Raw genomic sequence first — 13317 nt, 5'->3', positions numbered from 1 at the left:
AGACCATCAGTCCCTCGCACTTGATTCAGGTTTGACCTCGGTGAATGAATATCAGTAAGAGAAGTTGGTGGTGAGTCATTGTGAAAAAAATAAATAAAAAAGGAGGACGATCAGAAAAAAAACAGAGCCAGCAATGTGCAAGTGTTTAATTTGATACAAACAATCACAGGTGTAGCAGTGCGTACTTAAACCCATCTGACACTGGTGTTACTGCAGAGTTCGCTCAGCTGTCTGGTTTGGGAATGGATGAGACACTGTGTTTGCTCAAAATTCATTATAGAGGATGATGGGAATGTAAAGCACTATGTTTCTTCAGTCAGGACGGCTACTGACAGGGAATTGTTTTCTATTTATCACTAACAGGATAGAGAGATGTCTGCCTTGTCATCTGCCATCATGTCACTGTGTAACCACAGGCAAGTGGAGCTTTTTCCCTCCATTGAGATTCTGATACAACTACTGTATTAAATACAGCGACTTTAAGAGCGAATGGGATTCTGTGTGACCGTTGGATGCCCAAACTGGAGTGTGTCGCTGATCATGTCGTGGCGAAGAGAGTGAGCAGTCCTTTCACGAATGACACAATCTCGTTCCCTCCAAGTTTGGACTCTCCGTAAACTCGATCCACAAAGGAAATGGGCACCTGTTGTTTGGAAGAAGACGAGACAAACACAACACTGAAGCTTCTGATCAGAGGTTAAGGGGGAATTTAAGGTGAACTTAATGATATTTCTTGCCAGATTTGCAGTTTTTGCTCCAGTTCTAGTAAAAAAAAAGCATTAAACATCACAGTGAAACCAGGTCTTTCTGAACTAGACCTCAAATGGTCACCACTGACCATTTCATAGATGATGAATATGGCGGTGTCTTTAAGGAGCCTTTGTTGGGCTATCAGTGAGGGAAAGATGGAGCAGCCAATGTTATACTGAGGTGGGTGCGTTCTCTCGGCACCAAACAGCAACCAGCAAACCGTGTAGTTACTTTGGTAACGACTGAAAAAACTTGTACCGTCACACAAACATGACAGACAGTGAATAAACAATGTGTTGAGTCTGTGTTTAATTCGACCCACCAAAAAACACCTCTTTTACTGAGAAATCATATTTAAACGGTCCACCTCTCATTCCCACAGTCTTCCCACTGTAATAACACAGCTAACCCATGAGACTGATAACCAACTGAGGCCACTAAATCCAAAATGCACAGTTTGTACGGAAGAACGGTTTCATGGATCAGAGCTCGGCCACGGTGTCCGGTGTTTAGTATTGTTGTTTAGCCTATACTTGTAGTGGTAATAATAATAAATATATCCACAATTAGAGGTAGGCATACACTGAAATGTAGTGATGATGTGTGTTTTATATTTAACCTGTTTGAGTTTTAAATTTCCTATGAGGACTGAGCTAATTTCACGAGCTCGCCATCTGCAATCGCTGTTTCCCGTGTCTGAAAAACTCTGCACGAGTTCTATGCATGGGTGAAACATGCGCACCCTTTACCGCACATCATTTCTCTTTAAATCCTGACTTTTGCAGACAAATATGCGTAAACACATGTCACTGTCATTTAGGCAACTTCGTGTGTAGCAACCTTTATAATTGAGGCCCCTAGTCTAATATATGCAAATGTAATTATATATTGTTTTTATAAATACAAAGAATTTGTATCTATATAAAAGTATAAGTAGTTATTATTATACTATAAAACCTTACTTTGACATGGAAATGATCTTATCTCTATCAAAGTCTAGATTTGACGCAGGTCATTTTATTGCTGGTTATGTCGGGGCTTTGCAGCCTGTGGTAAACAGGGTGAGAGAGCGGGAGTGCAAGAACATTTTCATTTAATTAGCACCTAAAAGTGACTTTTTTTTCAATACAGAGCCTACTGTATATAGACCTCAGTTTACTACACTGTTGTATATACAAATATTAGTTTTAAATTGTGTTCTGTACTTTCAGCAGTGAGTGACATGTAAACGCAGGAAAAAGTCAACAACGTACTTTTTTCTGCTGTTAGAAACTGAGTACAATTAGATGATTATTAGCCTAATCAGTGACCATCAGTCATCATTAAACAAGTTATTAAACCATTAATCTAACAACAACTGACAGCTGTCAATGTCAGACAACCTTATCATAGCATAACATCAGCAAAACAAAACAAAACCATTAAAAATATATATACATATTAGCAGTCTAACTTAAACTAAAGCTCCCTGTGCTCTGCAGGAGAAATGAATATAATCCATAAAGATGAACCCTATTCTGTACAAATTTTACTTTGTGTTGCCTCAACTGGCTCAGCCTCCGTTGGTTAGCTTCGTGGGAGGAGGCGAACCGTTTCAACAATTAAGATTTCTCACTAAAACAGCTGGTTGGCGGATCAGATACATGTCGATTTGAACACCGACTCACAACACTGTAGTTCACTGTCTACCGTGTGTGTTTTGGTCTGTGGCGATTCCCGACTAATGCACACCTCATTTGTGCAAGCATTATATAATGGGAGCTTGGTAAGCCAGATGCTGTCAGATTTAGGTTAATTTGAGATTTGAGCTCAGTTCAGAACAAAGATTCGCAAAGAGCCTCGTTGACACTTGCAATTACGTGCCAGTCTGAAACCCTGCCATTTCACACCAATGCAACCAGACGAGACAGTGTATCATCTCCATAGCAACAACTCTCTGCACTTCCTTTCTAACTTTTTTGTCTCGCTGGATATCATTTTTTAGTGTCCTAAAATATAAAACGGGGATAGTGATGGTGAGTCACTTGCCACAGCATTTTTTGATGGAATTATGAAAATGTTCTAATAGGAGAAGGTTGAGAATTTGGAGCTGTCCATTGGTTTTGTGGTTTGTTTTTAACAACTTGATGAGGTGATCCTCTTTCCTCCTTTTAAAACTCTGCCCTATTAACCAGCTGACAGTTTGTAACTGACTTGACCAGCAGATCTAGCAAAAATAAGCCAATTGGTGACATGTCTAACATTCTAAAACCAGCCACTGGAGATCTGAAGTCCACATTAAAAACATCTAATCTAATGTTTTTTGTTTTCCCAAATAGAGTAAAGGTTTCACAATTGTTACACTGTGTTTTACAGTCTCTGGAGTCAATTTGGTAATCTAGTCCACATTTGACAAATACTATAAAACTTAAATTAAAAGCAGGGTCCTAATTACAAACAGGTCTCCTTTACTAGCCTGGTGTGGCCACACACTTTAACAAATAAACGCAGGTCTTAATTAGACGCCTAGTCTGGATTTTATAGAAATTCTTTGAATGTATAAAATCTCTTAACATGCACCGTGATAAATAAAAAATAAAATCAGGTTGAGTTCAGTGACTGAAACAAATAAAAGCCTGCAATATTTTTGGAAGTTTTACAATCAGTCAAATTGTCCTTTTTTGTTTCACAAATGTGAGAGTGGGTTTATATTGTGTTTGTTTGTGGCTTTTACTGATTTCTAATCTGTAATTGCAGGGTCCACATTTAGGATTTATCTGAAAACTACATGCACATACTTCTCCGATTGTGTAGTTGAGCTGTCTGGCACGGACGATCATCTCCATCTGAAAGACGTACCCCTTGGACACGCACCGCTCTATCAGACTCTCCAACACCTTTTTCTTGTACAGCCTGACATCAGTGAGAGGAAAAACAGCAGGAGTATGAGAAAACACAGCGGCACGCACGGACGCACGCACGCACGCATGTACGCACGTACGCACGCACAACTCAAACGTCACTGGCACTTGTTTCACATTGCTCGCACCACTTACCTGAAGCTGCCTGTTAGATCTGAGGCGCCAGGTCTCAACAACACTTGAGTCAAAAAGTTGGCCCCCCGACTGCGAACAAGAGAAAAGAAAATCAAACCTCAGCCTCTTGTCTGTTGAAATCAGGGTCAGCGTGAGACAGGGGAGTGGAAATTGAAGACCGTTGTAGACTTACCTGATGAGTTTCCTGCGCAGGTCCCAGCCGTACACGCCTCCGTTCCCTTGGTATCGAGTCCCAGACACAAGGTCGTAATTACCTTCCTTCTGCTTTCTGACAAACAAGAAAATGGTCTTAATTAAAGGATATGTACACAAGTTCTCTTCCAATTGTGCCTAAATATTATTGTTTAAGTATTTGGAATATTGATTTTGATTAAACAAATTGAAGTACAGTTGAAAAAACAAAATCATGTGAAATTTAGAGACACTTACTCAATAAATTCTGGGATAAATTTGGGCTGAAATAATAAAAAAATGACACAGAACAATCAAATATGCTGTTTAAAATGAAATATCACTCACAGAACTTGTGTTACTTCACATAATATCGCTGTTAAATCAAAGAGTAATTAAAAAAAAAAACATATTCAAAACATCTTGTTGAAAATTGTAAAACAGTAAGAAATTAAATATTTAATTTCTTACTGTTTTACAAGATTCATCGAAAAAGTTGCTAGCAGTCTAATCAATAATGAAAATAATTGTTCAATACAGCACCTAGATTGAACTTCATGTGTTTATGTGAACCTACTGACGATGAAACAAGCTCCACTCACATGATGGGAAAGATCTGCGTCCATTATGAAGATGTAGTTCCCGGTAGCGTGCTTCATGCCGTGGATGTAGGCAGTGCCTTCGGGAGGAAACAGGAGCTCATGAAGAGTCGGCAAAGGTTACTTGAATGAATGAACCCACCAATTTATACAAAGTTTCAAACTTACCTAGGCCTAATTTTTTCGCTCTTGGTCGTAGAAGCTGAGCCACAGAAAAGACAGATTAAGCGTCAGCATCAAGATCCCATGCAACATTCATTTACTAGAAGCACCTGGTAGGTGGCTAAACATTGTGAATCAGATCTAAACAATCAGTTGATGTCTCTAAGAAGACAGCATGTTCATCAAATACATACTGCATTATTTGGTTCTTCAAAAGGAGGTGCCTGCTAAGTGAACATGAGGGCAGGGATTAATAGTGATTGTTCCTACAGCGTGCTGTTTGGATGCTGTCTGTGCAGAGTTTGACTCTAGAAGTTTGTTTTCACATTCATCTGCTGAAAGTGGAAAGTTTCTCTGTGCTCATTGAACATCTGATTTTAAGGGGCGGGGCCTATGAGCGGGTTTTATAACATCACAATAGTCTGGAAGTCAGTGCTGGTCCAGTATGCAACTTGTACAGTGTGATGTAGAAAGTTGAAGCCTCCAGAGAGAATGGACTTGACAGTGAAGAAGGAGACATCTTGTGTCCAGCAGGAAAACACAATTATCATATTTATAGATTGTGGAATTCCTAATACTAGAAGGAGTAGATGTATTCTAAAGGATTTTAATGTGGAGACAGACAAACATTATTGTTCCAAGCAGACAATCTGTAACGTTATATGTGTGTTAATACGTGTCTGGAGGGGATCTTTAACTTACTATTTTATCCTCCCCATAAATCTTCTGCAACTGCTCTCCCACCTCCAGTGTCCCATCTGGGCTTCCGTCGTCAATGACAATTATCTCGTAGTTATATCCACTGTAAATACAACAAATTAAACTTAAGGTTGTGATTTGGTTCAGTCGATGTTGCACCTCTGACACACACACACACACACACACACACACACACACACACACACACACACACACACACACACTTTGATAAGTAAGGTTAACGTTACACAAACTAACGTTAGCTAGAGAAAGCGACTGAACTCTTCCCTGTCACTCTCCGGTTTAGTGACAGCTCATCACTGAGTGGCTGTACCACAGCAGTAACGTTAGCTAGCACTAGCCGAGCACCTTTCCTAGCGACCCTGAACTCACCTTTCACCGAAGTACTTGACCAAAAGCCACACTATCAAAGGTAGGTTTTCCCTTTCGTTGTAGGTAGGTAACAGTACTGAGTATTTGTCCCCGTTGTCCCGCTTTTGGTGCGAAGTCTTTCGGCTTGCCATGGCGACGTGAATTGGCTGTAACCACACTGCGTAAAGTTCACAAAAGTAACACACAACATCCTGTTTATTATTTTCAAAATAATTTGAGTACCAGTGTAACTATCACTTAATTACACTATAAAATTGCAATTATTCAGTCAACAATTTCATTACGACAAGGCTAATATTTTATAAATAATTCAGCTCTGCTGATTATGGCATAGACTATAATTAACGCTCCGTGGCAGTGAATACATTCGCCTTTATTTTGAAAATGACATTAACATTTCTGACAAAACCGGAAACTGATTGTCCCAGTGAGGCTAATTTAACAAAGCAGCTAGTTTACAGGTTGGAACTTCCGTTGTGCTCTTCAAAATAGACACCACTAGAAACAATTCTGTCTTCCCAACGGTTCCGAGGACTGACATTATCATTATTGATTCTTGCTGAATAATCTATATCTTCTTGCCCGTCACAGGGTGGGGGTGGTCATTTTCAACCTCAGAACAGCAGCCCTGGAGCTTTCATAGATTCAGTGTCTTGCTCAAGGACAGCAGAATACAAGCTCGCTGTCGGACTCCAACAGGAATAAAACTTCACTGCACTAAACTAACTCTGTCACTCAGGATAGTCAGGTTATTTAGGAGAAAAAACACAAATCACACATTAGAAACATATTAATGGAATTTTATTAACAAGATACAAAAAAAAAAATCACACATTCAAAAACAAACGTCTCTCTGACACTCTTTTTCTCTCACACACACACACACACACACACACACACAGTATTTAACACCCAGACCCCAGGAAATCAGAAAATGTAAACCTGAATTTTCAATATGAATAGGTACAGTAAAAAATATCATACATGGATAACTGTATACAGTAAACATAATAAACAATATACATATGACAACAGACATTCTCACAGTATCGTTTATACCACGGAACAAAAAGAAGCTTTTACACCATGGGTTATGCATTTTCATTATCGTTGAGGCAGTTAAGGTTAGAATTTCAAATGAAATAGGTAGAAATGTACCACAGGTGGCTAAACTACTTAGCATTAATACAGTGCATGAATACATAAACATAGAAACAAAAGGCTTCAGTGCGAATATGGTGTACAGTATAAGACAGCATTTGACTGATCCCAATGGGAAAATATTTTCCTATATGATGCTATCTGGCCATCTAACACTATTCTGTAAGTTTCCTACTTATTCTTAGTTCATTTCTCTGCCATATTTTATGTCAAAGAACACTGTAAGAAGAGGACAGAGAGATCCTTCCTGTACTGTTTCCTTTTCTTACACATGATGAAGCCTGTAAAGCTTCCGCATCAGTCAGTGGCAAATCCAACACACCAAACCTCTTCAGTGGTGCTCTGTTAGCTCCATTCCCAGTCTGTCATTCAGATCCAAAGGAACCATAGTCATTTCGAACAGACGTCAGTCACCTTACCATTGCTGCTTGCCTGGTAATATCTACTCAGGGCTGGTAGCCATAATAAGGGTCTTCTGGGTGAAGAGAACACAAACAAAAAGAGTCAACACATAAGACAGCTTTTACACTGGATTTGGCAGTGTTGGAAAACTGCTGCAACTAAAAATGAATTACACAAAATATATAGCCATAAGTGGTGATTAAAGGTTATATGAGATTGAAAACATTATTATAGCAGCAAACAACGATTTGCTATGTAAACATGCAGTATAGAGGAGTACCTGCTATTGCAACCTCTCTGTGCTGGGCTGGCTGTGTGTGCATATTAGTGCATGTGAGTCCCTCTGTTTACAAGTGAGAAGAGCGACTGAAACCGCTGTTTCTCCTCTACATGGGTGGCTAAATTTTGGACCCAGCCACTACTTATACCTCCCACACTGGACACACCAGTGCCAGGCTCAGTGTGAGCTGCCTCTGACAGACCTGGATCATTATATTTTTAATTCCCAGGATGTGTTGTGTTTTGAGTTAGTGGACATTTTCTAACTAACCTGTTTGCTGGGGAACTCTGTGGCAGCCTCCACTGCTGTCACACACCCCCGGTGGACCAATCTCCCCTGGCTGTCCAGCAGGTCCGGGTATCCCCAGGGGTCCTGACTGACCGTCATCTCCTTTGGAGCCTGGGATTCCCGGCTTGGACTCACCTGGAGGACCTGCAGGCACACATAATATACAGCCTGCATCTGTACAGCGTTGTGTACTGATGATCCATTGGAGAGTCGATGTGTTCTATTACAGTGATATATGAAACAAATGATTCATAAAGAGGTACCTGCAAATCCTTTGACCCCTGTGGGCCCCTGGACATTGGTCCCTGCATCACCCTTCTGCCCTGGCATACCTCTCCTTCCTGTAGAGAAGGAAGAGATAAATCAGCATAATCAAAAGCTTATAATATTATCACACTGGAACCCTAACAATCTGAATTTCACAGACAATCTGATTGGATCGTCTTCATCTCAACAAATCCACTAGATGAAGTCTTACCCTGTTCTCCTGGATATCCAGCCCTGCCAAGTCTCCCCCTTGGGCCGACATTCCCCTGGGAGCCCCTGGCGCCTGGTGGGCCCTTGGGCCCTGGTATACCAGGTTCCCCTGGAGGCCCCACCGGCTCCTCAATGGGAGCTGGCTTACGACTTATCTCGTTAATGAACATGTCGAGCTTCAACACCTCCTCTGAAAGACACACACAACTCTGGATAAAGTGCGCACAGGAGAATCTCAATCTTCTTTAAGTCATAATGAGTGAGTTAATTATACAGATATGGTCATTGTAGAAGTCCCAGTTTTTATATGCTTGCTAAACAAAGTGCTTACTATGTACTAGTTGCTCACAGGCCTGTGTGACCAGTTGGTAGATCATGGCCATAGACTGAGGTTCCCCCTGTAAAACATTAGCACATTCACTAGCCACGGTTAAAGCATTATTTTGAAATGGCACTTTACATACAGAAAAAAGGAATTGACAAACTGAAAACATTTACTTTAGAATGATGTCAGTATTACAATAAGAAAAAGATTGTAAACCCACCTTCTCTCCTCGTTCTCCTTTACTCCCTGACAGACCCTGTAAAGCAAAAGATAGGTGAACATTAAGATGAATAAGTAGTGCATACGGCCTTCCTGCTCCCCCTAAACCAGATCTCTAACTTCCTCCTCTCTCCCACTCTCCTCATACATTTGAGAGTGACCCACACAATGTTGGTGAGTGTGTCAAACAGGAGGACTACATCTGACACAAACCCCTTTTTGGATGATCCCTTTGCCATTAAGAGTCCAGCTTCAAAAAAACCTCCTTGGATCCAGGTCCCTGCCATAAAACAGAGACTCCCAGGGCTCTATTGTGGTGTTGGCGCAGGGTGTGGAATAAAGTGTTGCAGTGAACTGGCATTATTCTGGGGCACACTGAGGTCATTTCCTTAACTGCACCAGTTTGGTATCACATGACTTGTGAATCCAGCAGTGTACTACATTCTTGGTGGCAAGAATGAATGTGTCTCACGTGGTCCGCCACCCACCTGCATCTACATCTTACTTCATCAATGTATTTTCCTTATCTGAATCTTTGCCAACTTATATTCTAATCTGGTTCAGTCACAGATGATCACTCTGCTTCTTTTATTAATAATCAGTCTGAGAGTGTCTTTACTAAACAAGCCAACATATTATGTTAATCAATTTTTTTACTTATTGCTAGACATAGTTATCATTGTCACATTCAATTATGGATAACAGTTTGATACTCTCTTGTGTGTTTGTCATATGTGTAAAAATTCCAAATAAAATATATGTGAGAGAAGTTGTTGAGTCTTGTGAGTGTAAATGTTTTAGTATCAGTCACTGAAGTTCCCAAGAACTAGAAGAGCGACTTAAGCCCTATTTGCACGGGACTAGTATTACCTGGGGACCTCATGTGATTTAGTATTTACCCCACCACGTATATCTTTCGTGCGGCGCATTCGCACGGGATAACTGAAGTCTTTAACTCTTTAAAGTGATATGATGTCAAGGCTCTGCGTAACCTATGCGTAACAGTCTGTTACTGATCTGACGTTACCTTTGCTGGTACCGTCGGGCCCGCGGAGCACTGTGCACTCCTCTATGCTGGCGAACGGCTCAAACATCTTTCTCACATCAGTGTCCGTCTGCTGTTTTCCCAGCATGCCAACAAACATCAAAATGCTGTCAAAACTTTCATTTATAATTGCCAACGCAGCCTCCATAATTCACGACCGGGAAAAAGGCAGAAAAAGACACGGAAAACACAAACAACCTTCAAAAAAACAAAAAACGACCCCAAATCACAGAGATGCCGATTCGCACGGGACTAATATTATCACATGACCTCTGTGTTTGGCGAAATATGGTAGGTAATTTGCGGTGGAATTTTCACTTTACAAATTATGGACATGGCAGATTCGCACAGGATTAAGATCACAGACGACCTCTGCAATTATTACAAATTACTAGAGGTCCCCAGGTAATACTAGTCCCGTGCGAATAGGGCTTTAGTGTCTGAAAATATAGCTCATATAAATAAATAAATGTAATGGCGCTGGCGACAACGGCAGCCTGTCATGGCAGCTCCTATCATTGTTGTAGTTTTAGTGTGTTTTCAGTGTTTTTAGCCTGTGTTTTTTTGCTATTTTTAACTGTTTTCTTACTTTCTTACTTACTACTTTGTTCACGTCGCCTAAATACTTTTTGGGCGTTTTTGAGCACTTTTTATTTTTTGTTTATGCTGGTCTCCATGGCGACGGGGAGTCGCATTGTTTACACCCGCGACCAGATGATCCCCCTGAGGTACCCAAGCATCCTGACTGGAGAGAGACCCTCCATACCAGAGGAGCTGAGGAGATGGCGAGGCTGCAGAGTGGGGGTTAAATGGAGGATGAAGAAGAGGAGGTTTAAACTCTACAAACGTGGCTACACGAGCAGATACCGGACTCCAACATCACCATTCCCGGCTTCCAGACGGTTCGAGCCGACAGGGACACCACCGCGACCGGCATGAAGAAAGGAGGGGGACTGGCCGTGCTCATAAACAACAGGTGGTGTAACGCCGGGCACGTATGTGTGAAAGAGCGTGTCTGCAGCCCGGACATCGAGCTCGTTGCCATTGGACTTCATCCGTGTTGTCTGCCACGGTGGCTTTCCAGTGTTGTCGCCATCACTGTCTATGTTCCTCACAGTGGTCTTCATCATCACCATCACTGTTTACATTTATGATTTCTAATTTATTCTCCTGTACAGCACTTTGGTCAACTTTGGTTGTTTTTAAAGTGCTTAACAAATAAAGTTGGATTGGATTGGATATATTTTCAACCCATGTTCACTATGAATACTATGTTCACTATATAACAACATGTGAGGACAGACTAATGACACTATGTTATTTTTTACTTACTGTAGGTCCCACATGTCCTGCAGGGCCTCTTTCCCCCGTAGGCCCTGGGTGTCCTGGCATTCCTTGGAAACCCTGTAAATTTCAAATAGATGGATAGAGGTGAATATGAAGTGACCATATTGGGAGAAAAGGCAAAGCTGAGTTTTAAATGTGAGCTAAGCCTGTGTGCATACTTATATTAAAGTTTAAGGGTAAGAGTTAGGTTTAATACTGTGATATAAAGTGTGTGATTCTCTATCACCTTGAACTCTTGCTCTGCCCGATTCGGCTCTAATAAGCACAAAATAACTTTACAGTTTAATAATATACTCCACACAATACAAGTGATTAACAACATATCGGCCAGTCTTAGAGCCTCATCAGCAGTAAATGCAACGTTTATTGTTGTGTGGAACAACAGTAACATTAAAAAGATGTTACCTGTTATTACTTATTATCTGCATCTTACATTTTGGCCTGAAGAGGGTGCTAGAGGAAAGCTCAAAATGTGTTCAACATGGAATGAGTTAATTCTCTGTAAATTAAACGTGCACCAACCCATTAGATTTTAATCAGTGAGGTAGGTGTAAATTGTGTCCTGATGAGGGTCATAGGTCACCAGAAACATTAGGATTCATGGACAGCAAATATCCACAGTCGATTTATTATTAGTTTTTCAAATTACATGTCAAGGTTGAATTTTGACCTACTGCTAGCACAAAAGTTAAAATTCTGTCTTTAAAAGAAATTCAGTCTTACCCTGAGTCCAGCGATACCGGGTGCACCGATGCTACCTTCGGCCCCTCTAATGCCCTGTGAAACAAGTTGCAGAGGGACGAGGACAGATAAAAGGGTCACTGCTTCCGCTAAACTGTATGAAGAACTGCTAACATTTACTGTTGTGCATTGGCAAGCAGCTCACCTTGGGGCCTGGAAGGCCCTCTCCCCCTTTTGGACCTGGAGGTCCTGGTGAACCCTTTAGGGAAAGACAGCAGGAAGGTTGGAGAGAACGCAATGAGATGCAGATGGATGAGTTTATGGACAATAGTATAAGTGTTTTCTATTCTATTTCTGTACTCTTGTTACTCCACCATTTCACTGTAAACTCACCTGGATTCCTGGTCGCCCAGGATCTCCCTTTTCCCCTCTTGCACCAGGTGGACCCTGAAAGTAAAATGATAAAAATAGAAAAAAAACTGTGAATTTACAACATTCAAACACACTAGAAGCATTATATGTAGCAAGGTTAGTACCACTCTGCACAGGTATTTATTTAAAACTTAGGAAGGTTACCCACCACTTTGCCCTGCACGGTCATGCCTCGGGGCCCTGTATTGCCCACAGGTCCAAGACCTCCCTCAAATCCAGACTTCCCTGGAGGACCAACCTCTCCCTGAGACACAGAGAAATTAGCCTGAAGACATCACTTTGATTCTATTGTTCCAGTCTCTAGTCTCTCACCACTAGATGCCACTGAATCCTACACACTGGACCTTTAAGCTTAAAAATATATTCACAGTGTGGATATGAGACTTGGACTGGTTATTGTCTCCCTCACCCATTTTTTTAATTTTTTTGCTTGAAAATATTACTTAACTTTTTCCAGTTTTGTATTAAGGGGATTATATATTTATATATATATGTCTAATTTTGATCAGTTATTGATATGGTAAATCTCAGGTGTTTTCCCCCCCAGATTTCTCTGTTTCCTGGAACAAGGGGGCAACCAAATATCGGCCAAATTATTATTTCATACATCGGTATCGGCCCCGAATTTCCCAATCATGCATCCCTAGTGACATTAAAGCCCTTGTTGTGTTTTAACAATTAGATTGAAGTAATTAATGTAGGTATCCACGCTGTTTCTACTGTGTGAAAAGTAAGCAGGATTTTGATCCACTGTTAACAGGCAGGGTGTTTCTACATCTGCAATCTTTTTTTTTTATTAATTATCTCTACCAATGAGCACAACAGTCAGTGTGCTCATTAATAGAGATCGA

General features: G+C 40.9%; 2 protein-coding genes across 2 annotated transcripts in view; both read right to left on the bottom strand.

Moving 5' to 3' along the window:
* Window positions 1–131: 131 nt before the first annotated feature.
* Window positions 132–5985, bottom strand: dpm1 (dolichyl-phosphate mannosyltransferase subunit 1, catalytic). The gene is made up of 9 exons (XM_051425737.1): window positions 5810–5985; window positions 5420–5519; window positions 4724–4757; window positions 4559–4635; window positions 4215–4240; window positions 3958–4053; window positions 3786–3854; window positions 3528–3642; window positions 132–643 (listed from the first exon to the last, which is right to left on the bottom strand). Exons 1-9 carry the CDS (start codon window positions 5938–5940, stop codon window positions 539–541), a joined length of 753 nt encoding a protein of 250 aa, XP_051281697.1. The 5' UTR covers window positions 5941–5985; the 3' UTR covers window positions 132–538.
* Window positions 5986–6593: 608 nt separating this feature from the next.
* LOC127377262 (collagen alpha-1(XX) chain) overlaps window positions 6594–13317 on the bottom strand; it is a 50991-nt gene continuing 44267 nt past the window's right edge. The window contains exons 42-52 of the mRNA XM_051424983.1: window positions 12615–12710; window positions 12428–12481; window positions 12240–12293; window positions 12077–12130; window positions 11339–11410; window positions 8963–8998; window positions 8749–8815; window positions 8419–8607; window positions 8204–8281; window positions 7923–8084; window positions 6594–7445 (exon numbers count right to left, since the gene is read on the bottom strand). Of these exons, the coding sequence (XP_051280943.1) occupies window positions 7417–7445; window positions 7923–8084; window positions 8204–8281; window positions 8419–8607; window positions 8749–8815; window positions 8963–8998; window positions 11339–11410; window positions 12077–12130; window positions 12240–12293; window positions 12428–12481; window positions 12615–12710 (891 nt within the window). The 3' untranslated portion in view covers window positions 6594–7416. The remainder of the gene's footprint in view (window positions 7446–7922; window positions 8085–8203; window positions 8282–8418; window positions 8608–8748; window positions 8816–8962; window positions 8999–11338; window positions 11411–12076; window positions 12131–12239; window positions 12294–12427; window positions 12482–12614; window positions 12711–13317) is intronic.

This window comes from Dicentrarchus labrax, unplaced genomic scaffold (genome assembly GCF_905237075.1).
Source record: "Dicentrarchus labrax unplaced genomic scaffold, dlabrax2021, whole genome shotgun sequence".
NCBI lineage: Eukaryota > Metazoa > Chordata > Actinopteri > Moronidae > Dicentrarchus > Dicentrarchus labrax.
This window is presented reverse-complemented; position numbering and strand designations above follow the sequence as displayed.

Bases quoted from the DNA above. Each gene is read 5' to 3' on its own strand.
- dpm1 (XM_051425737.1), bottom strand. From the start codon at position 5,940: ATGGCAAGCCGAAAGACTTCGCACCAAAAGCGGGACAACGGGGACAAA. The intron at 5,520-5,809 runs GTGAGTTCAGGG...TTGTATTTACAG, and splicing joins GTCAAGTACTTCGGTGAAAG to TGGATATAACTACGAGATAA. The intron at 3,855-3,957 runs GTAAGTCTACAA...TCTTGTTCGCAG, and splicing joins CTGCGCAGGAAACTCATCAG to TCGGGGGGCCAACTTTTTGA.